Source organism: Oryzias latipes, chromosome 5 (genome assembly GCF_053564925.1).
Source record: "Oryzias latipes strain Hd-rR chromosome 5, Olatipes_Hd-rR_3.1".
Classification (NCBI taxonomy): domain Eukaryota; kingdom Metazoa; phylum Chordata; class Actinopteri; order Beloniformes; family Adrianichthyidae; genus Oryzias; species Oryzias latipes.
Window position 1 is genome coordinate 3,297,587 of NC_136241.1, and position 26,916 is coordinate 3,324,502.

General features: G+C 45.3%; 1 protein-coding gene across 1 annotated transcript in view; it reads right to left on the minus strand.

The window, feature by feature from the left end:
• Window positions 1-26,916, minus strand: part of LOC144992096 (von Willebrand factor A domain-containing protein 1-like) — a 36,551-nt gene continuing 9,635 nt past the window's right edge. The window contains exons 2-4 of the mRNA XM_078946846.1: window positions 24,096-24,993; window positions 6,978-7,253; window positions 1-421 (exon numbers count right to left, since the gene is read on the minus strand). Coding sequence (XP_078802972.1) covers window positions 114-421; window positions 6,978-7,253; window positions 24,096-24,363 — 852 coding nt within the window. The 5' untranslated portion in view covers window positions 24,364-24,993 and the 3' untranslated portion in view covers window positions 1-113. The remainder of the gene's footprint in view (window positions 422-6,977; window positions 7,254-24,095; window positions 24,994-26,916) is intronic.

Genomic DNA, 26,916 nt, shown 5'->3' on the forward strand with positions numbered 1-26,916 from the left:
TTCAATATTTACTTTTTAATGGAAATCTCATTGATGTGTTGTTATATCTAACATAAGCATAGGTATGCTTTTGTTCAAGAAGAAAAAAATAGGTTACAGAATGTTCATTGTGTTCATTCAATGCTTTGTGTCTTCACCGTACAGCAAATCCCATCTCCACGACCTGAGCTGTAGACCGGAGACACGCAAACCTGACTGTTTGATGCTAGGTGGGGGAGACGTGTTGCAGGTGTGGTTGCAGGCAGATAGACGGTTGATGTGGAGCCATCTGAGAGGAAGTTCTTTGAGTTTAATGTCTCCCAGCTGACCCAGAAGCCTTTCAAACCTTCCTCATGAGCTTGCCATACTGCTTGAACATCCTCCCCCTCCATGTCCCATCGCTCTGCCGGAGATAGCTGAAGGTCAGTCAGGGCAGGCAGAGCTGCAGAAAAACCAAACAAAGTTTAAATTAACTAATGGGTTTAGTGTAAATGATGAAGAAAATAACTCTGAAACTGTAAAAAGAGAAGTCTACAAGCCAATCTTCATAAATATTCTTTTATTAGTCTATACAGTAAGTGTTAATGGTCTTGAACCTTGTTTTTACTGTATATGAATTACTTATAGCCTTTGAGCCTCCAAGAGTCCTCAGGTCCTCGGGTGCAGGACTGTTGAAAGTGCCTAGAGTTCGAACAAAAACCCATGGCGAGGCCACATTCCAATACTAAGGGCCTCGCCTATGGAAGTGCCCAAGTACCCTCTTCTCCCTTGTGCTATCCTATGACCCCACCCTTACATTGACGTGTTCTCCCTACCATGGCAAAGGTGGATAAAGGTGGAAAGATTTCATGTAATCCATGGACACCAGTGAAGATCACAAATCATTGAAGAAAAAAGGTTCAGTGCTCTGTCTAGTGGGTCTAGATGACCCAACTCCCAATTTTAAAGTGCCTAGGATAGCACAAGGGTTAAGTAGCTTTTAAATTTGGTTTTTGTTTTAATGTTCTATTTATAATTTTACAATGTATTTATCTGTATTATCTATTTTATCATAGTCATGCTTGTTCTTATTAATTATTACTATAAATTATTTTATTTTAATTTATTTGTAAGCAAATTTTGTCGTGGTGGCCTGTCAGACTCCTCCCCCTCCCAGCTCTGCTCCAGACTCTCAGCTGTGACTCATCATCTCATCCACACACCTGCTACTTAAGGAGACTCACCTCAAGCATTCTTTGCCAGTCAGTTAAACCTGATGGTCAGCCTTTTCCACGAGAGTCACCCGAGTCCTCATCCGCCGCGAGCAGAAGCTGAATCCCTCACGCTCCTCAAGAACTCCAGCCACACCACCGTCAAGAACTCCATTCACGCCACTGCCGTGAGCTCCGGTCACGCCGCTGCACAGATCTCCGTGCTCACCTTGGTCTACGAGCCGCTGTCAAGCTCCACGCCGCTCTCTCTTCCTGGATCCGCTGGCTCCTTCAAAATAAAACCACTTACTTTCCTTTCCACCTACCTGCCTCTTCCTTCCGGGTTGCAGCATCTGGGTCCGCCTTGATCTGATCATGACAAATTTCTTTCTTCTCACCACACTCTTGGCTGGGATGTCTGTTTTCAGGCCAGGGGGTCATGACCTTGCTTGCAACCGTGGTTCACTTGCTCTGGTCTCTCCTGGCTGGTGGGAGGCTGGGCTGTCAGAAGTCAGAGCCCTGTCTCCCGCTCTGGTGACCAGCGGGAACCGTCTCCAGAGTTTTGAGTGTACTTCATCTCCCAGCAACCCCAGCGCACAGTTTCTGGATGCCACACACCTGACCTTCATTTGCAATCACTCACAGTCTACTTAAGCACGGCACTAAGCCTCACTCAGTGGGAAGCATTATTTGTACTGATCTTCTGATTTCCTGACCCTGTTTTGTCTCTGATTCTGTTTGCCTGTTGCCTGGCCCGAATCTTACCTGGATCACTGGTTACGTTTCCTCTCTGATGCTCCCATGCTTGTTATTGACCCCCTGCCTGCCTGACCCTGATTTAGCTTTGTGGAATTTTAGCTGAGATAGTAAAACCTGCTGCAATTGGAACCAGCCATCTGCCTGCTTTGTGACAGGGGGTTGCAGGGCTCAAGCTCCTTAGGTCAGGGTGTACAATTGTGGCCAAAAGTTTTGAGAATGACATAAATATTGGAAATTGAAAAAGTTGCTGCTTACATTTTTATAACAGCAATTTGCATAAACTCCAGAATGTTATGAAGAGTGATCAGATGAATTGCATTCGCCTTCTTTACCATGAAAATTAACCTAATCCCAAAAAAAGACAAGAATGCATTTTACTGCAAAAGACACTGAGACACTGGATTTCATTGCTGTCATTAAAGGACCTGCTGAGGTCATTTTAGTCATTGTCTTATTAACTCAGGTGATAATGTTGAGAAGCACAAGGCTGGCGATCATTATGTCAAGCTGATGGGGTTTGAATGGCAGACTTGATGTTAAAAAGAGGGTGATGCTTGAAATCATTGTTCTTCCATTGGTAACATGGGGACCTGCAAAGAAACGGGTGCTGCCATCATTGCGTTGCATAAAAATGTCTTCACAGGTGATGATATTGTGGCTACTAAGATGGCACCTAAATCAACAATTTATAGGATCATCAAAAACTTCAGATTCAATTCTTGTTAAAAATGTTTCAGGGCATCTAAGAAAGTCCAGCAAGCGCCAGGATCATCTCCTAAAGAGGATTCAGCTGTGGGATCAGAGTGCCAACAGTACAGAGATTGCTCAGGAATGGCAGCAGGCAGGTGTGAACACATCTGCATGCACAGTGAGGCAAAGACTTTTGGAAGATGGCCTGGTGTCAAGAAGGGCAGCAAAGAAGCCTCTTCTCTTGAAAAAAACACATCAGGGACAGATTGATATTCTGAAAAAAGTATGGCAAATGAACTGCTGAGGACTGGTCATAGTCATATTCTCCCATGAAGCCGTTTTCCGTTTGTTTGGACATCTGGAAAAAAGCTTGTGCGGAGAAGAACATGTAGCTGGTTAACTAGAATCCCACAAGTTAAAGCTAGTTGTAAGGGCCAAAGTTCGTCTCAGAAGAAGTGCTGAATGATGACAAGCGACTCTAAGATACAGAAAATAAATGTATATTCATATTTGGTTTACAACAGAAAATAAACAACCAAAAATGCATAATCAGTTCAATGCAGTGAATTTGCTGTCCATCATCCAAAAATGTTCATAAATCCGGTTCCAAGAAGTTCAATGAAAGCAAAGTTCATAGCGTAAATCCATCACATTCACATATGGGAGTGTAGGTGTAAATGCCTCCTACCATCCATTCCAATGTTGCAACGATGTCAGCTTGGGAAGACCTGAATTTAAGGCCGAACAGCATCCATCCTCGGTGTAACCTGGCCTACACAGAACCAGCAACAACTAACTTTTTTAAAATGGAAGAGGACATTGAAGTAAAACAAATTCCAGCAAATAAACAACTAAAGTTCAGAACGAGTACACTAAATCAAGCATAACCAATACGTTCAGTGAATACAAACCAATAAAGATTGAATCAATCCCAAACATCAGTGGCAACACGTCAGCATTTCAAAACCACCGTGTGCACAAAACAACAAAACACCTCACAACCCGTTCTACAAGACGAGCTCAGCCAACGCCAGCATCAGCTGATCCGCCTGGGCACACAACTGGGAGTGTTTAATAAGAATGACACCCCAATATATACAAAACACTCACCAGTTCCCCGTTACACATTTGCATGGCGCTTCTCGTCACCCGCCCGTGTTTCATGCATGCAGTGACAGCTCTCTTCGTCTGACTTCCATCAACAGAACTGACTGCGCATGCCCCTTTATAAAGCCTATGGCCCGCAATAATCGCACAGACTCTCGCAAGAGCTTTATATCATAGCAGTGGATGGGGCGAAGCTGCAAAGCATGTCAGGGTTACAAACAGGTGAGCGCTGCCATCAGTCCTGTGTCATGTCAAATGTAAAGCATCCTGAGACCATTTATGTCTGGGGGTGCTTCTCATCCAAGGGAGTGGGCTCACTCACAATTTTGCCCCAAAACACAGCCATGAATAAAGAATGGTACCAAAACAACCTCCAACAGCAACTTCTTCCAACAATCTAACAACAGTTTGGTGACAAACAATGCATTTTCCAGCACCATGGAGCCATAAGGCAAGGTGATAACTAAGTGGCTCGGGATTTGGTCCAGAAGTTAATTGAGAGAATGCCAAGTCGAATTGCAGCAGTCCTGAAAATAAATGGGCCAACACTGCAAATACTGATCTTTGCATAAATGTCATGTTGATAAAAGCCTTTGAACCGTATGAAGTGCTTGTAATTATATTTCAGTAAATCACAGAAACAACCGAAACAACAATCTAAAAGCAGTTTAGCAGCAAACTTCGTGAAAACTAATATATTTGTCATTCTCAAAACCTTTGGCCATGACTGTAGATGCCCGAGCGACAGGAGGACAGGACTGACAGTGTCTTTAGGGTTCTCTCTCTTCAGGGACGTTCTTGATGTTTGGGAAGGGTGCTATTGTTGTTATTGTGCCGTTTTTGTTTTTATATTTACAGAACAGTAGTTTTGTGTATTTTTATTATTTTCACTTTGAGGTTATATGAAAAGTGTTTTATATATAAATAAATTTGAATTTGAATTCTTTATTTAGCAACCGCTTTGGGGATTATCTCAGGGAATGTCTGCCAGCCATATCTGACCGCCAGTATATGAGCCTGATTCTGTCATCTCTTCATAATGGGTTTTGGCTTTTGTCTAGTGTTCTCTAAAGAACATCTGGAATGAGTTATTTTAAATGGTGATACTCTAAGTCTAAATCGTTCAGTTTGGTCTTCCATCCATCTACTTTCACCTATCTGATGTTGGGTTGTGAGGGCAGCACTCTAAGCAGAGATACCCTCCTCCACAGAAAGTCCCTCCAGTTCTGCTGGTAGAAACCCAATACTGAGATACAAAGCCCCTTGGTGTGTCCCGCATCTTCCCAGGGGCCTCCTCCTGATGGAACATGACTGGACTACTTCACCAAAAGGCATCCAGGAGGCATCTAAAAGAGATGGCCAAACCACCTCAACTGGCTTCTGTTGATGTGGAGGAACAGTGGCTCTACTTTGAGCTCCTACCAGGAGACAGAGCTCCATGTTTTATCTCTAAGGAAATGCCCTTAGAAAGAAAAACATGTCAGCCACTTGTATGCAGGACCTTATCCTTTCAGGTGTGACCTAAAGCTCATGACCAAGGTTTATGGTGGGAACAAAGACTGACCAGAAAATGGAGAGCTTTGCTTTTTGGATCAGCTACTTCATTACAACAGGATAATTGAACAACTGCATTACTGCAGCCACTGCACCTATCCACCTGTCAATCTCACGCTTCATCGATCTCTCTCCCCATGAACTCTTTCACTTGGGGCAGTAGAGGCCACACTACATTTTTACAATTAAAGCATAATGGTCCATCAACAAGATTGCTGTTCCTCCTAAATCCGAAGTTTGACTATCGTCTGAAGTCTCCTTTCCAGTACACTGGAGTAGGGAGTAGGGAGGCTGAGTCTTGTGATCTCCCTGTTGTTGGAGCACATCCTCCAATCCCCTTTCTTGAAAAAATGAACCACCACCCAGTCTGCCAGTCCAGAGGCCCTGTCTGACTGCTATGACGTATTGCTCAAGACAAATCCACAATATCCAGAGTTTTGAGACACTCAGGAAAGGCCTCATCAAACACTACTGCAGAGTATTGGCCACTGAGATGCCAAATGGTCTTCCAGAAGTTTCTGGCGGCAAAGTAACAGTTCTTCTCTGTGGCCTCCATAGGGTTGGGGCTGACAGCGAGTGGCTGCTTGCCGTGCCTCTTTCCACAGTTGGGCTCAGCCTGAGATTACTTTGTGGAATTGCCTTCCTGTGAGTTCACTGCCTCCAGGAAAGATAAAAACTGAACTGGTGTTGAGTGATCTGGGCACCGGTCAGCAGGGAGTCCCTCAACAGTTTCATGTAAATAGACTCTACCCATCAGGACGAGGAATGTTACCTCACTGAGTGGGAGGTTCATCCAAATAAACGGGAAGGAGTCGTCCTTGTGCATTCAAGCTGAGGACAGGACTCTACCTGTGGTTTTGATTTTGGCAGGGTGAACAAGTGTTACAGCTGTGGCCGTATTTGGTTTTGTTTTGTTCTGTTTGTTCTGTGTTTTGTGTATTTGATTTGTATCAGAGTGGGACTTCTGTGTTTTTGTGGATCTTTGTGTGTGTATGTTTATGTCTGATTATTTGCAGGTGTGGTGCATGAAGGCGTGGCTCCCATCGGACCCAAACTGATGGAGGCACCCTTTGGACCTCCAGCCCGGGAGAAGGGAGCTTGGCTGCTGTCGGTCTCCATTGCAGCTTGGCCCTCTTGTCCACTTTGTCTTGTAGTTCTCCATTTGTTTTAGTTTGTGTGTTGCACTTAGTAATAGTTTGTGTTTAGGCCCACTCTCTGTAGTTTTGTTTGGACTTTGGTTTAAGTGAAGCTGTAGGGGTGAACTCCCATTTCCTTTAGTACTTGTTTTCTCCTATTTTGTTAGTCTAGGGAGGTTAGTGTTTTGTCATTGATTTCCCTTTTCTTTCATTTACAGGTAAGATTATATGTTTTAGTTAGGTGGGGTTTTGTTTGTTATTTTGGCCTTGGTTCATTGTACACACAAGGACGGGTATGATTAAAAAGAACAGCTTACCTGATCCAAATATTAAAATAAAATTTGTCATAAATACATTGAACAAACCAGGTTTGTTTTTCTTATCATCATCACGATTTTCCCTTTGTATGACAAAGTCCATGGTTCCATCACACAACATCAGATCCTGAATGTCACTATGCTCCTTTTTACTCAGTTTTCATGAAGTTTCTTTTTTCTTATTTAGCTTCTCCATGGTTTAGTTTGAAGCTTGTAGAGGTTGTGTCAGTTGTGTGAAGGTGTACCTTCTTGTGTGCATGCCTTCACAGACAAGGCTCTCTCTGTTCCATCCACGTGCAAGGCGTTGACTGTAACCAGGTATTGGGTACCTGGTTGAAGACTAGTCAGTAAAGTCGAGGACCTCTGATTGTCTAACGCCACAGTATGGACCTCTCCAAAAGGAATAGGTCCAAACTCCACTGTGTATCTTTGCACCCACATTGGCTGCAGTGGACCCCAGCTGATGCGGACCTGATGTGGGCCACAATCCGACAAGGAAATCTCTGCTGGACCTAAAACATCTGCAAGATTACAAATTAGTTAGAAGAGATGTATCTACAGCAGGGGTCGGCAACCTGGACCACTCAAAGAGCCATTTAGATCAGTTTCCCACAGAAATGAAAGCACAGGGAGCCGCAACACTATGGGTGTAAGAAAAGAAATCATTTCACTGATATATTGCGATATATGGCGGCAGTGGCTCAGGCGGTTGAGCAGGTCGTCCAATCATCAAAGGGTCGGCGGTTCGATCCCCGCTCCCCCCAGCCAACTGTCGTTGTGTCCTTGGGCAAGACACTTCACCCTCCTTGCCTCCAGTGTGGCTCCACTGGCGTGTGCATGTGTATGAATGATCCCGGTGATGGTCAGAGGGGCCGTAGACGCGAAATGGCAGCCACGCCTCTGTCAGTCTGCCCCAGGGCAGCTGTGGCTACAACCGTAGCTTACCATCACCAAGTATGAATGAGGAGTGAATGAATAATGGACACATTGTAAGCACTTAGAACAACAAGAAAAAGAACAGATAAATCCAATCCATTATTATTATTATTATAGTTCATTTGGCAATACTTACCGTAAATTCCGGACTACAAAGCGCACCCGATTATTAGCTGCACCCACCCATTTTCACGTGTTTGAATTAGGCAGCATTGTCATCCTGACGGATCACTTCCTGACTCAGAGTGTAAGTGTGATTTATTAGCACACAGTGGGTGGAGTCATTTTTGCCTTAGGCTCATGTCTTTGAGTCTATCTGCATCTGTCAAACAGTATGCACCTCTATTCTGTTCACAAGTTCCTCAGTTATGGTTTTTATTTTATTTTTTTTTAACTTATTGACAATCTAGGTATCACACATAAAATTAATATAATATAATCAACATTACATCCCTCAGTTATGATGAGGAAATTTACATCCCCGATCCCCCATTTCCCATGAGTCTTAGGGGCTAAAGGCGGGGCCAACGCCCGGCTCGCCATTCTGTTGTACGTGTTTAAGAATGAGCAGCAGTGCATGGAGGGGTGAACGGGTAAAGCTCTCCTTCCGCTTGTGTCGCGGCAGCGTTATGGTACTAACAGGGCTGGTTAAAAACACGCTAGTAAAATAAAGCAGCGACGACTGAAAAGCGCGCGCCTCAGCGCGATACGCGCGCCTCCTCGCGGCGCGTGGGTCAGAAGTTTCCTTCCACAACAAACACTTGCTCCGCGGACGCCTCGAGTAAGCCCTGGCTGCAGCCTGCAGAATGGCTCGACGCCTCCGCGCTCCCGCGCGCTCCTTGTCTCCCCTTCCTATCTACTCCGACAGCTCTGGCCAGCGCGGCTACAGGGAGGAGCGCTTCGTCCCCATTGCGCCGGTGGACCGAGCAAATCGTGTCTGTGCAGAGCAATCGGACTTAATACTGTACGTTTTGTGTATGAGGGGCGGATGCGTTGTTACGTGTGGGAGCCTTCAGACTGCCATCGGCCCCGCAGCTCACACGACACGCAGTCTCCAGCTCACACGGAGGCTGTGAGCGTTTCAATGCAAATCTCTGCTCAGTCCTTAGAAACCGTTAACACGACCACGTCAATTTGTGTTTCCAGTCGTGTCCCGACAAAATAAAGGCTGATATTATTGCCACATATTTACGTGCAGCCAGCCGAGTCACTATGACTCAGAGGTAAATGCACTCCTGAGCATGCGCTGTTCTCTCCGTCACGCAGCTGACCGGCTTTTCCAAACCCGTTGGTGATTTTTTCACGCTGCTTTTAACGATTGCTTTTAACTTGAAAGCTTCATCATATTGTAGCGGCGATCACGTGCACGTTGGGTCTAATGGCACCAAAGGATTCTGGGATGCGGCTGGACATGCGTGTTTCGTTTTGTTGAACCATGACTGAAGTGTCTAAGACCTGAAGTCAGGTCCATGCTGTTTGGCTGCTTAGAGGTGTGTTGAAAAACAAATGACTTGTGTTTGATGTTAGAGAATTCAAACCATTCACTGTGACCAAAAATACGTACACGGCGGCCGCCAATAAAATCCAATAATTAGCCGCGTCACTGAATAAGCCGCAGGACTGTAAGCGCAGGAAAAAAGTAGCGGCTTGTAGTCCGGAAATTACGGTACATTGATTCTAAATGCTGTCAGGATATTTATTTAATTATTAAATTTAATTATTTATGTGTGTTATGTTTCCTTTGATTTTTTCTCCATTTTCCACAACCTTGAATAGACTTTTCCGTCTGTCAAACACCCAGAGGTGTTTGATGAGTGAGATAATGGAAATAAATTCACTTTGATGCAGACTCCTTTCTATTTTTCTTCTTTAAATCCAGTAAACCCAATAAAGTATATTTTGTTCGGAAGCCACTTTTAGTTTGTTGCGGGTCTTGAATCATCAGCGGTGGGTTTAAGCCCCGCCCTCACCTCTCTACCTGTTCACACCTCTGCACAGGGGTTGACATAACCCAGAAATTTGCACTGGCCCACAGGGCCAGTGGTTTTTGAAAGTTACTGGTCCAAACCGCGCACAGCGCGACCTGCCGCCGCAGGCGGCAAACAAACGACTGATGCCGCAACTTTAGGGGGGTCCGGGGGCATGCCCCCCCGTAAAATTTAAATTTTAATAATTTAAACTCAAACTCAAACTTTATTTATTTATATAGCGCCTTTCATTTCAGTTAAAAACACAAAGCGCTTAACATAAAAGCAGATAAAACAGTCAAAAAACCCGAAAATTGTTAAAAACAGCAAACAAAGGACAATCACACAAAGATGGGACCCCTCCCTCACCACCCCCCACGCCACCCACACCCACACCCCCACCCCACCCACCCCCCCAGTTCCCCAAGTAGAACCCTGAACAGAAACAAAGAACTGCAGCTTAAAGAAGGTCTGGCTTGGTACTGCTGTGAGGAAACAATATTATGGGGATCGATTTATTCCAAGGCCCAGCCCGACCACAGGGGTCACTACCACAGCGCCCGGCAAGCACAGAGCAGCCCAGGGCCCACTCCATGGCTATTAGACCACAGAGCGGGACCCCAGCCCGGCCAACCAGAATGGGCACCGCAGCAATAGCACCCCCTACAGGTCAAGCCGGTGATGCCCCAGAAAAATGGATCCCCAAGAGGAAACACCGGAGTCAAAAACATCAGAATAAAAATTATCATAAAATAACTACACTAAAAATAGAAAAAAGATAAAAAATAAAATAAGATTTAAATATTTTAGTATTTAAAAAATAAAATACGTAAAACTGATTAAAACATAACCTACGTATCATTGGTAAAATAACAATAAAAAGAATAGTATATTAAAAACAGAGATAATAATAGTCCTTACAAATAAATAAATGAATAAATACGTAAATAAATAAATAAATTAATAAATAGATAGATAAAAAATAAAAAAGACATAGGAAATGATCAAAGTCATGTAAAAGCCAGACTAAAAAGGTGGGTCTTGAGCCTCTTCTTAAAAATCTCTACAGTCTCTGCGGCCCTGAGGCCCTCAGGCAGGCCGTTTGTTCCACAGGTGAGGACCGTAATGGTGGAACGAAGCCCCACCATGTGTCCTGGTCCTCACCTTAGGGACAACTAAGAGGCCAGTGCCAGAGGACCTCAGGGTCCGCGAGGGTTCGTATTTTAAAATAACATCATTTAAATAAGAAGGCCCAAAACCATTAAAACATTTGTAAACCATTAAAAGAACTTTAAAATCAATCCTGAAACGCACCGGGAGCCAATGCAGCGACTTTAAAATAGGTGTAATGTGTTCCCGCCCTCTGGTCCTCGTCAGAACTCGTGCAGCAGAGTTCTGTAATAGTTGCAGATTTGAGATCGACTTTTTCGGTAAACCAGAGAGCAGGGCATTACAATAATCTAAACGACTAAAAATAAAAGCATGCATTAGCACCTCTGTGCTGGCAAGAGAGAGGAACGGGCGGACTCTGGCAATGTTCTTAACACTAAAAGTCCTAAGGCAGAGCCGTTTGACTATTCTACCTAGTAAGTAAGTAAGTAAGTAATCTTTATTTATATAGCACTTCTCAAAGAGAGCGACTCACAAAGTGCTTCACAAAGTAAAACAATATAAAATCAGTAACGATACCCAATAAAAGGACCTATAAATCCTGCCAGTTAGTTGATCGACTAAAAGACTTTCAGCTAATATCCTAAAGCAGCTGTGAACGGCTGCTTTTCTGATGTAAATAAGGCACTTACTGGTGCACCATAGCTGGGGCCATGCTGAACAACTTCAATGAAACTTGTTTTTCACTTTGTCATCTTGGGGAGAGATCAACACACATGTTTTTTCTTTCACTAAGATTTATTAATGGAAATCGTACAAAAACTGACATTTTTACACATATTTACAAATTACAAAAAGTCAATGAGTACATTTTAGAAATCACTCACAATCCTGGCACTGCCATGGCATCTCTTTTCTGCATTTGCCACATGTGTATCTGTAGCAGTCAATACATCGCATACTAGCATGATTGTTCTTGCAGTGCTGCTTGACCTGACACATGGGTGTCTTTCCAGGGCTGGGTGTGGAAGGTTGTTGCCGAAGCAATTGCTCTTTTTGTGCCTTCTTTGCACCCACATAAGAGTGAGCCAACTCTCTTGCAAGCTCCACCAGGAATTCCACCTGTCTCTCCTGCCTCCCGATGCATGCTTGGTACAGCACATGCGCATTTAGCGCTGCCATGTCAACCATGTTATAGAACACAGCGACTGGCCAGTGCCGTGTTCCTGTGCGAACCGTGTACTCCCGCACCATCTGGTCCATCACATCCACTCCGCACTTTGTGGTGTTATACAGAGTGACTGTGTTTGGCTTCCTTTTAGTGGTTTTCTCAGTCTGAACCCTGCTGTGCATGCTGCTAAGAATGTAGACTGTCTTCTTCTTTTTGGGCGCATACACCGTCAGCGTGGCACCAGTGGTTGAAAATACCTAATAAAGACAAGTTGTTATTTTCATTGCACTTTCACACACAAATTAGAAACACATAAACATAGAGCAACAAAAGACCTGCAACATACCTGAGTGGTGACTTCATCGCGGTCTGTCTGCCTAGTGGATTGAGGAATTTCCCGTTGAATCTTGTTGAGTGTGCCGAGGATGGTGGTTTTCCGGCTGAGGAGCCGTTGCGCAAGTGACAGCGATGTAAAGAAATTGTCTGTAGTAACATTTCTGCCCTTGTCCAGGAATGGGTCCATCAGCCTCATCACAACATTTTCAGACAGTCGCTCCCCACTGGGACGACTGGGGTCCTTACCAAGATATGGGAAGACATTGCAAATAAATTGGATTTCAAGTCGCAAGCCACCCAAAACTTGATCCCAAACTTGTCAGATTTAGTTGCAATATATTGCAGGAAACAGCAGAGAATCTTTGGCTACGTTCACACTGCAGGGCTTAATGCTCAATTCGGATTTTTTGAAAAAATCTGATTTGTTTGCTAGACCGTTCACATTTCCAAGTAATTCCGAACTTTTGTGATCTCCAGTGTGACCGTGACATAACCCAAACGAGACCCGCATGCGCAGAAGCCAGAAGAATACTCAACGGTGAACGACGTCACTTGTTGTTTGTGGAGCAAACGTTAACAATGGATGTCAACAACAGTGTTGTCAAAAGCGGAGCTCTGTCTTTTTAGAAGAACTTTCCATCTCATAACAGACTCTGGTCGCGTTCACAGCTGCAGACACGCCCCCTCCGCGCGTTCACACTGCTCTCTTCCTCCCGCTAACTCGCATTACCCGACGGTGTTAAAGGCACCACGACAATCTGAGAACATGACAGCACAAGGATGAAAGAGACGCAGGTTGCCGACCCCTGATCTAGGGTTTCATGTGCTTTTGTACATCTGTAAAGGAGCTGCAGAATGTTGTGGTGGTGAGTTTCAAAGCAACGTTCAGCAATTTCCTGTTTTGATTGTGGAAGGTTTGCATGACCCAATAGGGTTTGTGCAGGTTTTCTTTTGCAGTCCAAAGTAAAATACTGACAGAGACAGCCATGCCAAAATAAAAAAAAAGTAATCTACACTTCCCTGGATTGATACAAAATATAACACAATTCTATGCACTTATCAAAATTTAAGTCACAATTTAGATAAAGTTGTTGAAAAAATGTAACTGAATAAAACAAAGAAGAATTTTGGGCGGCCTTCTGCTTATCGCGCCACCATTCTATGTTCTGACCATAGACTGCATGAACTGGACTGAGTGACCCCTCTCGCCCCACACCTGCTGGTACCAAAGGATGAAGATAAACTTCACTTAACAGTTAAGGGAAACTGGAGGCTGAATAAAAAAGAATGCCTGTTTTAGCCCCATACAGGTACAGTACAGACCAAAGGTTTCGACACACCTTCTCATTCAAAGAGTTTTCTTTTATTTTCATGACTATGAAAATTGTAGATTCACACTGAAGGCATCTAAATTATGAATTAACACGTGGAATTATATACATAACAAAAAAGTATAAAACAACTGAAAATATGTCATATTGTAGTTTCTTCATAGTAGCCACCTTTTGCTTTGATTACTGCTTTGCTCACTCTTGGCATTCTCTGGATGAGCTTCCAGAGGTAGTCACCTGAAATGGTCTTCCAACAGTCTTGAAGGAGTTCCCAGAATGCTTAGCACTTGTTGGCCCTTTTGCCTTCACTCTGTGGTCCAGCTCACCCCAAACCATCTAGATTGGGTTCAGGTCCGGTGACTGTTGAGGCCTGGGGCCTCATATGTAAAACTTTGCGTAGGATTTGCGTCAGAAGTGGCGTATGTATGAAACATAGGACATGCGGCTTCATGACACGCCCATAGTTGCCCATAAATAGTCCGTGAAACGCCCAAAAGTTAATATTCATTGATTGTGAAATAATGGCAAACACAGAGAGGAAATCAAAAAAACAAAACTTCACTCAATGTGAAGTATAAGTTATCGTTGGCGAGATGGAAAAGAGGAGAAGAATGTTGTTTGGAGGGCACAGTGTGGGCATTACTAATGCCAAAAAGGCACGTGAGTGGCAGACGGTGGCAGACGCCGTAAATGCTGTAGCCTCACAACCTCGGACCGTGGCCAAAATTCCCTCTGAAAAGTGCCAGTCGCCAGGAATCCTAGTGTTGATAGGACTTGAAGTGGGACTGGCACGGCGTGGTTCCTCCGAGTGCTCCTCTGTAACGCCGGGCCCAAAAGCCCGCAGAGGTCCAACAGGACGGCTCGAGGAAGTCGGAACCGGCTCATAAGCCACTGGTCCTCGTTTGCCAGCACGTCTTCTTGCTGTCTAAAGATGCGTTCACTCCGAATTCTTCCATTTGCCACATCTTCTAAGAGTGCAAGATCAGCCATTGTGCGTCATTACGCATTGTGATGGGCCATTTATTTCCATCCATTTTTTTTTTTTTTTTTTTAACTTGTCCTGTCCAACAGCTGGGCAGACAGACGAGAGCTGAGGGCCTCTTGTGTTGGACATATTTTGCTTTAACAAGAGGGGTTATTAATCTTCTGACAAACCAAAGGTATGTCTGAATAAACCCCTTTTGTAATTGAGGCCAAACTTTATTAATTTCAATCATGTCTGAAAATCTTTGGTGTTGGACCGGACGGAAAAGGAAAGAGGGGAAGAAGAGAGAGGGACGCTAGAGAGAGGGGGGGGTAGGGGGTGATAATAGGAGGGGAAGGGGGATAAGACCATGAAGCAGCATACAGCAACAAGTTTACTGGTTGTTAATCATTATGGTAAGGTTCAAATGCAGTACAAAAAGGGCGGGGCCCGTCCACACACACACTCAAATGTTATAAACACACCTGCTAGCTGCAAAAATGTCCACCTGTCGACATGTACACAAAACAGATAGTGTTCACACACGCATACTTATGCCTTAAAACCAACTAGTGTGAAATATTTCAGTCATTCAGTCATGCAAGCTTTTAGTGCAAAGGTGAGCTAACACCAGTGCTCAGGTGAGGTTTTATGTTCTTCTAAAATGGATGGTGGAACGTGAAAAGAAGGAGGGAGAGTGCCCAGCCATCCCCACCCCAAGACCCCCACCGCAGCAGCAGCGGCAGCCGGAATCCCCCCAACGCCACACGGGAACCGGCAGGGAACAACCGCCGCCCGGGCGACCAAGCCCGCCACCCAGGCCAGGGCCAGCAGGGCCGCCGCAAGGCCCCCAGAGCCAGAGGCCAGGGAAGCACGGAGGGAAAGAGAGCGCCGTCCCAGCCCAACCAGGAGAGCAGCCCCCCCGCCGCGCCGGGAGAACCCAACGCAGAGCCCCACCGGAGAAGGACGCCCACAGCCCCAAACGAGCACCCCACCACCACCCAGGAGTTCCGGGCATCCCCCCGCCCCAACCCCAGGTACGAGCCAGGACCCCCCAAGGGAGACCCGCTCCGCACTCCAGGCAGCCATCCGCCTGACCCACGGTTGGTCCAGGGAGGAGCGAGGCAGGGGCCCCGCCGCCCCCGCCCAGGAGGGGGGAACCCCGGGGAAAAAAAGAGGGCCCACAAGGGGTGTTATAAATATGGCCCGACCAGGCTCGGCCACAGTTGGAAATTTGGCGGGGCCCAGCACTCAGGAGCAAGGACCAGAACCCACCCCCCAGGGACCAGACACCCCCGGCTCAGATGTAATGTGAACTCCCCCACCGCGCGGAGAGAGCACCGCCGGGCCCAGGAAGCCGGCACCCCGGGGACACGGCCGCCGTTGCAAAGGGGCCCGCACCCCCCACCAGGGAAGAGGCAGGGGACAGATGGACCCAGGTCCCACCTTCCTTGCAAAATGTGTGTGCGTGTATGTGTGTTTGAGATGGTGTGTGTGTGCATGTGTGTGTGTTTATGTTGGGATGTATATATTGAGGGGGGAGGGGTGTGTGTACTAAGGGGGGTGCAGTTAAAATTGGCGGGTAGAGCACTAAGGGGACATCTCCTGATTACTCACAGTGACGTCCCCTCACCCTCCCCACCAAGGGGCCCTAAATGTCTAAGGTGCGGTTAAAATTGGCGGGTAGGGTGCTAGGAGGACATCCGCTGCTTGCTGGCAGTGATGTCCAAGCACCCCCCCTACCAAGGGCCCTGCATGTCTAAGGTGCAAATAAAACCGAAAGAGGGGGCGCCCACTCCATACGGCAACCATAGGAGGGGGGCCACTGCCTAGTAAACCCCCCCCCCAAGGCTCATCGCAGGCTAAGCCCCCCACCCCCTCACCCTATTATGAGGTTATATGAGGAAGGGGGTAAGTTGGGGACAGCTGATAGACTGTCCCCCGGTGGTCAAACAGCTGTCCCCCGCCCCCCCCCCCCCCCAGCAAGGGGGCCAGGCCCACCCAGCCCAGGGGCCCCACCCCCGGAGGCGCCGACACCCCAGGCCCAGCACCACCCCCCCCCACACAGAGAGAGAGGAGCCAGAAAGCGCCGGCCCCCCCCGGAGCAAGCCCAGGCCCCCACCCCCAAACGCCGGCCCTAGAAGAGCTCTGGTCAGGCCTCGACGGGACCGAGGCAGCCAACCGGCCGGGGAAACCGCCGATGGCCTCAGCGGAGACCCCGACCCGTCAACCCCCCCTACCTACTTGCCCCGTACCAATAGTGGACCCCCCCCCTCCCCCAGAATGCCCCCCCCACAGGTCAGGGCCGACAAGACCCCCCACCCCACCCCAGACCCCGCAGCCGAAGCGGAGGACACCCAGAGCGACCGGGGGCCCCAAGAGGGTTGTCCCGTCCCGCCCCAGAGCCAGGGAAGGGCCGATCCCAGCCCCAGGCGTAGATGGGAAGCCCATCCAGCGCCGCTGCCCCCCCCCCCCCCCCCGAGCAGCGCCCCCCGCCAACCCCCCCCAGCACAGGCAAAGGGACCACCCCCCCAAGCCAAGCCAGACCACCACCCCACCCCCCCACCACGCACCCCCACACCCAAGCCCAAAGGACCACGCAGCGCCCCAGCCCGCCCCACCCAGGCGCCGGACCCGATCCCCCGACCAACGGAGCCCCCAACAACCCCCGCCAGGCACCGGAGGCCCCGACCCCCACCCCAGCCCACGGCAGAAGGGCAAGGAGCAGCGACGACCAGGCCCCCCCCACCCCCTAAGTCACGGAGTTAGCTATGGGAGACCAGAGAGACCGAATTCTTTCGAAGTTACTTGAACTTTGGGCTGACATTTTTTCCAAGCTGATATGATCAAGCAGCAGATTTCTGTGTTGACTTATATTTATTTTTTTTTTGCTTTTCCAATTTATTAAAATAGTTTTTTTAGCAATGCAAAGAGTTATGAAAATGATAGAGCCTAATCCTCCTTCTACATCGATGGCACTCATGTCACCAAGCACACAAAGTGACGGTGAAGCTGTGATTGAAACCTTAAGCCAGACTGATAGATCGGCACATACCTGCTGCCAGAGAGCCTGGACAGGCGTGCAGAACCATAGTGCATGCATGTAATTGTCAGGTAGGTTACTGTCACAGTGCTGACAAATGTCTGAGTTACTGAGACCCATCTTGAACAGCCTCTGTCCAGTGTAGTAAATTCTGTGAAGAGTTTTGAAATGGATTAGCTGCAGATTTGGACTTTTTGTCATTTTAAAGGTGTTTAGACAAAGTTCTGACCAAAAACTTTCATCTGTGCTGATGCTCAAATCCGCATCCCATTTTGTTGTCGGAAGTGAAATATTGTTATCTAAATTGCATAAAAGTTTGTATATTTTGGAGAGAGTTTTATTCATTGAGAAATTGATCAGAGTGGTAACTACATCTGGTAGCTTTAAATCGTTGTCTCTGTATTTAAACTTTTTAGTAATAATTGATTTAAGTTGCTGATATTCCAAGAAGTTATATATTCCATGTTTGTCTTGAAGTTCCTGGGGAGTTATGAATCTTCTATCAATAATTATGTGCTCTAGTTGTTTTATGCCCCCTGCTTGCCAAGCTGGGAAGTGGATAATTTTTTTGTTTATGAGGATGTCTGGGTTGTTCCAGATGGGTGTCATTTTGCAAGGTTGAAATGATGATTTTGATATTTTGAGAAATTCCCACCAGGCTGTTAAAGTGGCATTTATATTAATACTTTTGAAACAATCCTGTTTTTTAACTATTTGGCTAATAAATGGAAGATCTGACAGGTTGATCTTTCCACATAACGCCTGTTCCAAGTCTAACCATGAGTTAGTTTCTGGATTATTTTTTAACCATTTTAAGATATATTGTAATCTATTTGCAAGAAAGTAATTGTGGAAGTTAGGTAATTCTAATCTTTCACAGCTTTTTGCAGATTTTAAAGTTTTTAGACTAATTCTTGCAGGTTTGTTGTTCCATAGAAAGCTTGATATGGATGAGTCTAATGTTTTGAACCATTTTAATGGCGGTTGTGTGGGAATCATTGAGAAGAGATAATTAACTTTGGGTAAGATTTTCATTTTTACCGTGGCTACCTTGCCCATAAGGGACAAAGGCAGGTTGGTCCAGCGTGTTAGATCGTCCTGTATGTTTTTCAGTAATGGGGTGTAGTTTAGCTGCACCAGTTCTGAAATTTTGGGGGAAAAATAAATACCTAGATATTTTATATTGCCTGATTTGACTGGTATTGTGAGTCCTTGCTCCGCATTACTGTTCAGTGGTAATAAAACAGATTTATTCCAATTAATGGAATAGTCTGATATAGAAGAGAATTCATTAATGATTGTTGCCGTTTCATTTACAGAATGTATATTACTTAAAAACAGTAATATGTCATCTGCATAGAGACTAATTTTATGATGGCTGTGTTTGGTTTTAATTCCTTTAATACTCTCATTCTGTCTTATTGCTGCAGCTAGAGGCTCGATAAATATTGCAAAAAGAGAGGGGGAGAGTGGGCAACCCTGTCTAGTTCCTCTTCCAAGAAAAAACCTGTTGGAAGTCTGTTTATTAGTTCTAACTGATGCATTGGGGTTGTGATATAATATTTTGATCCAATTGATGAATGATTCTCCAAACCCAAACTTATGGAGGGCAGCAATGAGGAACTTCCAGTTTACTCTATCAAAGGCTTTTTCAGCATCCAGTGATAGTATAGTCATTTCCTGGTTTTTGATGGTGGCAAAGTCTATTATGTTAACGAGTCTGCGGACATTATCATCCGAGTGTCTGCCTTTGATGAATCCAGTTTGATCAAAGTGAATTATGTGAGGAGTGACTTTTTCTATTCTCTGTGCTAGTGCTTTGCAGATAATTTTTTACATCTGCATTAATTAAAGAAATGGGGCGATAGCTTGAAGGACTCGTGGGGTCTTTGTCTGGTTTTAGAAGAAGGATAATGTTGGCAGAGTTCATGTTAGGTGGTAGAGATTGGCTTTCATTGATAAATTTTACCGTTTTATAAAACGTTGGTGCCAGTTGTTCCCAGAATTCCTTATAAAACTCTGCAGGAAAGCCGTCAGGCCCTGGTGCTTTACCATTAGGCATAAGTGACAGAGCTTCACGAAGCTCAGACAACGAGAGCGGAGAGTCTAAATTTGTGATTTGATCTTCGTTTAACTTGGGCAGGTTTATATTGTTGAGAAATGAGTTGATGCTTTGTTCTGATGGATTGATCTGTGGAGTGTATAAGTTTTGATAAAAGTCTTTAAACGCATTATTAATTTTTACCGGGTCATGGGTGACATTCCCTGTTTGGTCCATAATAGAAGTGATTGTTGATTTTTCTTTATTAATTTTAAGCTGATTAGCTAGAAATTTGCCAGATTTATTTGAGTTTTCATATCTTTCCAGTCGAAGCCTTTGTATCTGGAATTGTGTTGGTTTATTGATGATGTAATTTAACTGCAGCTTTAAATTTTTCATGTCGCCCAGTATGTGTTCCTGTGCAGAAGCAGCATAAGCAGTCTCCAGAGTTTTTATTTTATTTTCTAATTCTAATAAATCTGCTTTCTCTTTGCCTTTTTTATGCGTTGAATAAGAGATGATTTTCCCTCTCATGACTGCTTTTGCTGCTTCCCAAAGAATACTTGGTGATATTTCAGAAGTATTGTTGAATTCTAAGAAGGTTGCCCACTCTTTTTTAAAGAATTCAATAAATTCCTGGTCTTTTAACAGAGATGTATTAAACCTCCAGGTTGAACCCGAGGGTCTGGGTACTTCCCTTGAAATAGTAACAGAAACTGGTGCATGGTCACTGATAATAATTGGATGAATGTTGGAACTTTTAATTTCTTTCAAAAGGGAGTTACTGACTAATAAATAATCTAAACGAGAGTGTGAATGATGAACTGGAGAAAAAAAGGTGAACCCCTTAGTGCTTGGATGACATGAGCGCCAAGCGTCGCAGAGACCCAGATCATTCATGTACTGCTTTAGAATACTTGCAGACTGCCATGTACGCTGATTTGCTGCTGTGCTGAGTCTGTCAAGTTCAGGGTCCAAAACCAGGTTGACGTCTCCTCCTATAATGATTGTGGAGTCAGAGTGAGCTGAGAGGGAGGTGAAGAATCTGTGAAAGAAGGAAGAGTCGTCAACATTCGGGCCATAGATACTGGCGATGCAAAAGTCCTTATTCTGAATGGATATATTAATGATTACAAATCTGCCTTCTGGGTCAGTAACTGTATCCTTATGAGTAAATGTAACATTTTTATTAATCAAAACTGCAACCCCTCTTTGTTTGGAGTTGAAACTGGCAGAATACATAGCTGGATACTGGGAACAGCACAGGAGATGACCAGCTGATAAAGATAAATGGGTCTCCTGCAGCAGAGCTATATCTGCTTTAAGATCATCCAGGTGATTTAACACTTTCAATCTCTTTGGCCCAGAACCAAGTCCACGCACATTCCAGCTAACGATGTTAAGACTGTTCATAGCTGTTCTAACCGGGAGAGTGCAAGGCTAAATAGTGCGTGTGCCCGTCCGTGTGCGCGTGCACGCTGTGCGTTCCTGCTACACTGACAAGCGCTGTGCGTTGTGGGTGAACGTGTCTTGGCTGTGAGCTGCATGTTGCGTGCGTCCTGTGTGAGCCTAAGTGAGGTTTTTGCAGTTTATCAACGTGTGTGTGCGGGATCGCGTGTGCATGCTCTTATGCGCGCTAGTATGCGCGCGCGCCCGTTCCGTGCATAAATAAATACTCACCGTGGTTGCGTTGACTTTACCTGTTTCACATATGAGGAGATGGGAAGGGGGGGGGGACAAGAGAAAAGAGAGAGGAAAAGAGAACAAAAAACAAAAACAACGAAACAACAACAGAAACATGAATGTGAGAGAAAGAAAAAACACTTTTCCTGAGAAGTGTGGATTATTGATGATCCGATTATTTCCTATTCAATTAACTAAGTTTGCGGGTTTCTTCTGGGCAGCGCAGATGTCAGTGCGCCTCTGAAAGCCTTCAGCACAGCCAGGGTGTTACCTCGGGGTCCCGGAACAGCTTGCCGTTCACAAAAAGTTTATCAACGGCAACCACCGCACGGGCTCCAGCAGACAGGTGCTTCCTCCTCAGCGGGAAGAGGATTTTCCGCCGGCGGAGGATCTCGCCTGGAAACTGGTCATTCACGCTGTAATGTGTGCCTTTTAGCTCTCGCCCTCTGCTTTTTACCTGCTCCTTTTGTTTATAATGTTCAAATTTAGCAACAAAAGGACGGGGACGCTGATTGTCCGGCCTCTTTCCTCCGAGCCGGTGAACCCTGTGGAAGGAGATCTTCTGGACTTCTTCCTTGGGGAGCTTCAGGTGGACCTCTATGAAGGACTTAACAATGTTCTCCGGGACTTCTCCTGCCTCTTCTGGAATCCCTGCGAACACTAGATTGTCCCTCATGCTCCTCGCCTGAAGATCCAGGAGGGTTTCCTTGATGGATCGGTTTTCCTCAGAGAGACGGGCGGTGTCGTGGCCCAAGATCTTCACGGTCTCTCTGAGGGCCTGGTTCTCCGCTGCGAGCTCCTGCACCTGCTGTTGGCTGAACTCCAGAGACTCTCGCAGACCTTGGAATTCCTTATGGAGGATCTCCAGCAGATTTAAACGGCAATCAAGGCTGGAGAGCCTTTTATCAATTGAATCCAGGATGTCACTCATGTTGCTGCCTGGAGAGGAGACAGCCCCCGGGGAGTCTTCGGGACGGTTGCGTTTGGTGGACGGAGTGGCGGTGTTGGATTTCTTCATGAGGCAGGTATTGAAACACTCGTCGATGTAATTCTCCAGATCCTCCAGGTCCTCCAGGTCATCCAGGCTGGCAAATGCTTGACAAACTTTTTCAGATTTTTATTTTTTAACTTTCTGGATTATTTAAATATGGCGGTGTAATAAAATAAATCAAAAATGTTTGTTCACAATTTACGCGCCGCCAAGTAAACTCACCACACTCCTCTCGTCGGCTCTCGCGATACTACAGCATCACGTGTCTACTCACCTCTCCTGTCTACTCCAAGTCTTCTTGCTGTCTAAAGCTGCGTTCACTCTGAATTCTTCCATTTGCCACATCTTCTAAGAGTGCAAGATCAGCCATTGTGCGTCATTACGCATTGTGATGGGGCATTTTATTTCCATCCATTTAATTACATCTGACAAGCTACAGATGTCGGTAATAATCGACGTGGAAATGGGAAATTGTTCAGCGCAAATGTAATTTCTTGTTGCTTTCTGAATGGTTCAGACATACGCCATACATTGTTTTATCAAAAATAAAACAAACTAAAGGCATATGCATGAATACCATAATTCCATAGCTTATGAAGAAATGTTTTACTATGAAAACAACTTTCCCCAGTGGACAATTAATACGTCTGTCTGTCTGTCTAATTGCACCTATATCTGCTCCGCCAGACGGACACACTGACGAGAATATCAGTTTTGTACATTATTTCGTTCTGTTAACTATATTATTTATGAGGATGAATTGCACAACATGCCAATATTGCAGAACATATTTCACTTTTCATTTTGCAAATATGTGTTCATTTGAATTTCTGTTGTAATTTTCTTTTGATTTTTTTGTTTGTTTCACTGCTGATCGATCAAACGGGTGTTGGTGTAGCTGTTAATTGTAAGACTTGCTTTGTGAAGTCTTCATGTTATTTATGAGAGGCAGTATTGTCATTGTCACTTTCACGTGTTTCTTCCATCTGCCGACGGCGTCGCCGTTTCTCATTTCATCCGTTTTTGTGCGTACGCCTGGGTCAGAGCTTGCGTGAAGGACCGCACATTTTCCCGTCAAGTTGCTTTTTATAAATATCAATTATTGCGTAGAGAGTGGCGTACGGCTTCTTTTGTGCGTACGCAACGTTTATAAATGAGGCCCCTGGTCATCTGGTGCAGCCCCCCATCACTCTCCTTCTTGGTCATATAGCCCTTCCACAGCCTGGAGGTGTGTTTGGGGTCATTGTCCTGTTGGAAAATATGTTGATGGTCCAACTAAATGCAAACCAGATGGAATAGCATGCTGCTGCAAGATGCTGTGGTAGCCATGCTGGTTCAGTGTGCCTTCAATTTGGAATCAATCCCCAACAGTGTCACCAGCATATTTTCAGTTGTTTCACACGTTTTTATCATGTCTATAATTCCACGTGTGTTAATTCATAGTTTTGATGCCTTCAGTGTGAATCTACAAAAGAAATAAAGAAAACTCTTTGAATAAGAAGGTGTGTCCAAACTTTTGGTCTGTACTGTAAGTCAGTGAAAATATGGTCTGACATTAAACCAGTCCATGGCCTGAAAACAGTTAGACACCACTGTCTTTAAACAACATTACAATCAGGCATGAAGTTAAAAGTTCAAACAAGCCCACAGGAAGGTGCTCGGGTCTCATGACAAAACTTCTTGAATCTACATTTTTATCAAACAACATCAAAAGCAGGTGCTAGAAAGTACATTTTCTATAAATGAACCCAATTAAATAAGTTATAACAACATGCCTTAAATCTTCCTACCTGGAAGTGTGGTGAACGTCACAGAGAGCGGGCTGAGCGGTCTCTGGCTGGACTGGGGTTGCAGGAATGCTGTGTATGTGGTTTCAGGCTGAAGGCTGGTGAGCTCTGCTTTGATGGAGTCACCTGACAGAACATCTTTGATCACAGGTTTTCCAGCAAAACTGTACCACAGATTATAGTAGCCACTGTCTGCATTGAGAGCAGGACGCCACTGCAGCACGGCACTATGGGAGGTCAGGTGAGTCACACTCAGTCTCTCTGCTCGCATTATTTCTACAAATGAAAATAACTATTAATCAAATCAACAATTCACTGTCAAAAAGTTCAAATTAAGTCCATAAATAGACCTCACACATACGAATGATGGCCTCTCTCAGGTCATCTGTGATGATCTCAATGCTGCTTAAGTCCATGGAATACAGGTGTGACTCCACAGGAGGGGAGACTGCACGCTGCATCACCTGGTGGTTGCCATGTATTGTATAAACTATTAACACAGAGATCCCATAAGCCTTTAGCTCTGACATCAGCTCGTCCACGTCTCCTGACTCCACTCCATCGGTCAGCCACAGCAGCACCTTCGGCACGTCCTGCTCTGTATTTGTCAACAGTCTCTTGGCCTCTTGAAGGGCGGCTGGAGTGTTGGTGTCCCCCTGCAGCTGCCGGACACCCCGCAGGGCTTCCTGTAGGCTCTCCTGCTTGGTGTGGACATCCAGGCTGAACTCAGTGTGAGGAGTTGTGCCAACCTGCAGCAGAGCAACTCTCACATTTCCACGGCCCAAGGAAAAGGGGCGGAGCAAATCCGAGGCAAAACGCAGGAAGACAGAAAACTCATAGTTTGTCACACTTCCAGAGGAGTCCAGAAGAAGGAGAATGTCTCCTTCACAGCAGTTCTGCACTGTGGACAAGAAACAAAGCAAAAAATATGCTTATTACATATAGATGTGGTCTTCATAAATGAATGTCACCATGTGTTTAAAAGCTGTTGTTCAGCAAGCAGGTGCAAACTGGTAATCTCTCCTGTATGTAGAATTGTCAAGAAAGTGAGTGAGATGTTAAAACAACAGCTGAAAAGATTAAACCCTATTTATGCCTGGATGACAGGAAATGCATTTCCAGATGGAAACCAGAGAAGAATTAGTAACTAAAAGCAACACATTGGATGCTGCCTTCCAGATAGACATTATTAAAGACCTTCTCCGATGGAAATGATGTTTCTGGGTTTTTTAACACATTCTTTTTTCTGATGATGCGATGTCCTCAGAACGAGACCGGATTTTTGATTTTGACTAAAAATGACATAAGCATATTAAAAATACCACTTGGAACTGATTTAAAACAGATACAAAGATGATCAGAGTTTAAAGTGACTCTGCAAATAGATTACAATACATCTTAAAATGGTTAAAAAATAATCCAGAAACCAACTCATGATTAGACTTGGAACAGGCGTTATGTGGGAAGATCAACCTATCAGATCTTCCATTTATTAGCCAAATAGTTAAAAAACAGGATTGTTTCAAAATTATTAATATAAATGCCACTTTAACAGCCTGGTGGGAATTTCATAAAATATCAAAATCATCAATTCAACCGTGCAAAATGACACCCATCTGGAACAACCCAGACATCCTCATAAACAAAAAAATTATCCACTTCCCAGCTTGGCAAGCAGGGGGCATAAAACAACTAGAGCACATAATTATTGATAGAAGATTCATAACTCCCCAGGAACTTCAAGACAAACATGGAATATATAACTTCTTGGAATATCAGCAACTTAAATCAATTATTACTAAAAAGTTTAAATACAGAGACAACGATTTAAAGCTACCAGATGTAGTTACCACTCTGATCAATTTCTCAATGAATAAAACTCTCTCCAAAATATACAAACTTTTATGTAATTTAGATAACAATATTTCACTTCCGATAACAAAATGGGATGCGGATTTGAGCATCAGCACAGATGAAAGCTTTTGGTCAGAACTTTGTCTAAACACCTTTAAACTGACAAAAAGTCCAAATCTGCAGCTAATCCATTTCAAAACTCTACACAGAATTTACTACACTGGACAGAAGATGTTCAAGATGGGTCTCAGCAACTCAGACATTTGTCAGCACTGTGACAGTAACCTACCTGACAATTACATGCATGCACTATGGTTCTGCACGCCTGTCCAGGCTCTCTGGCAGCAGGTATGTGCCGATCTATCAGTCTGGCTTAAGGTTTCAATCACAGCTTCACCGTCACTTTGTGTGCTTGGTGACATGAGTGCCATCGATGTAGAAGGAGGATTAGGCTCTATCATTTTCATAACTCTTTGCATTGCTAAAAAAACTATTTTAATAAATTGGAAAAGCAAAAAAAAAATAAATATAAGTCAACACAGAAATCTGCTGCTTGATCATATCAGCTTGGAAAAAATGTCAGCCCAAAGTTCAAGTAACTTTGAAAGAATTCGGTCTCTCTGGTCTCCCATAGCTAACTCCATGACTAAGGGGGTGGGGGGGGCCTGGTCGTCGCTGCTCCTTGCCCTTCTGCCGTGGGCTGGGGTGGGGGTCGGGGCCTCCGGTGCCTGGCGGGGGGTGGTGGGGGCTCCGTTGGTCGGGGGGTGGGGTCCGGCGCCTGGGTGCGGCGGGGTCGGGCGCTGCGTGGTCCTCTGTGCTTGGGTGTGGGGGTGCGTGGTGGGGGGGTGGGGTGGTGGTCTGGCTTGGCTTGGGGGGGTGGTCCCTTTGCCTGTACTGGGGGGGGGGGGGTTGGCGGGGGGCGCTGCTCGGGGGGGGGCCCAGCGGCGCTGGATGGGCTTCCCATCTGCAC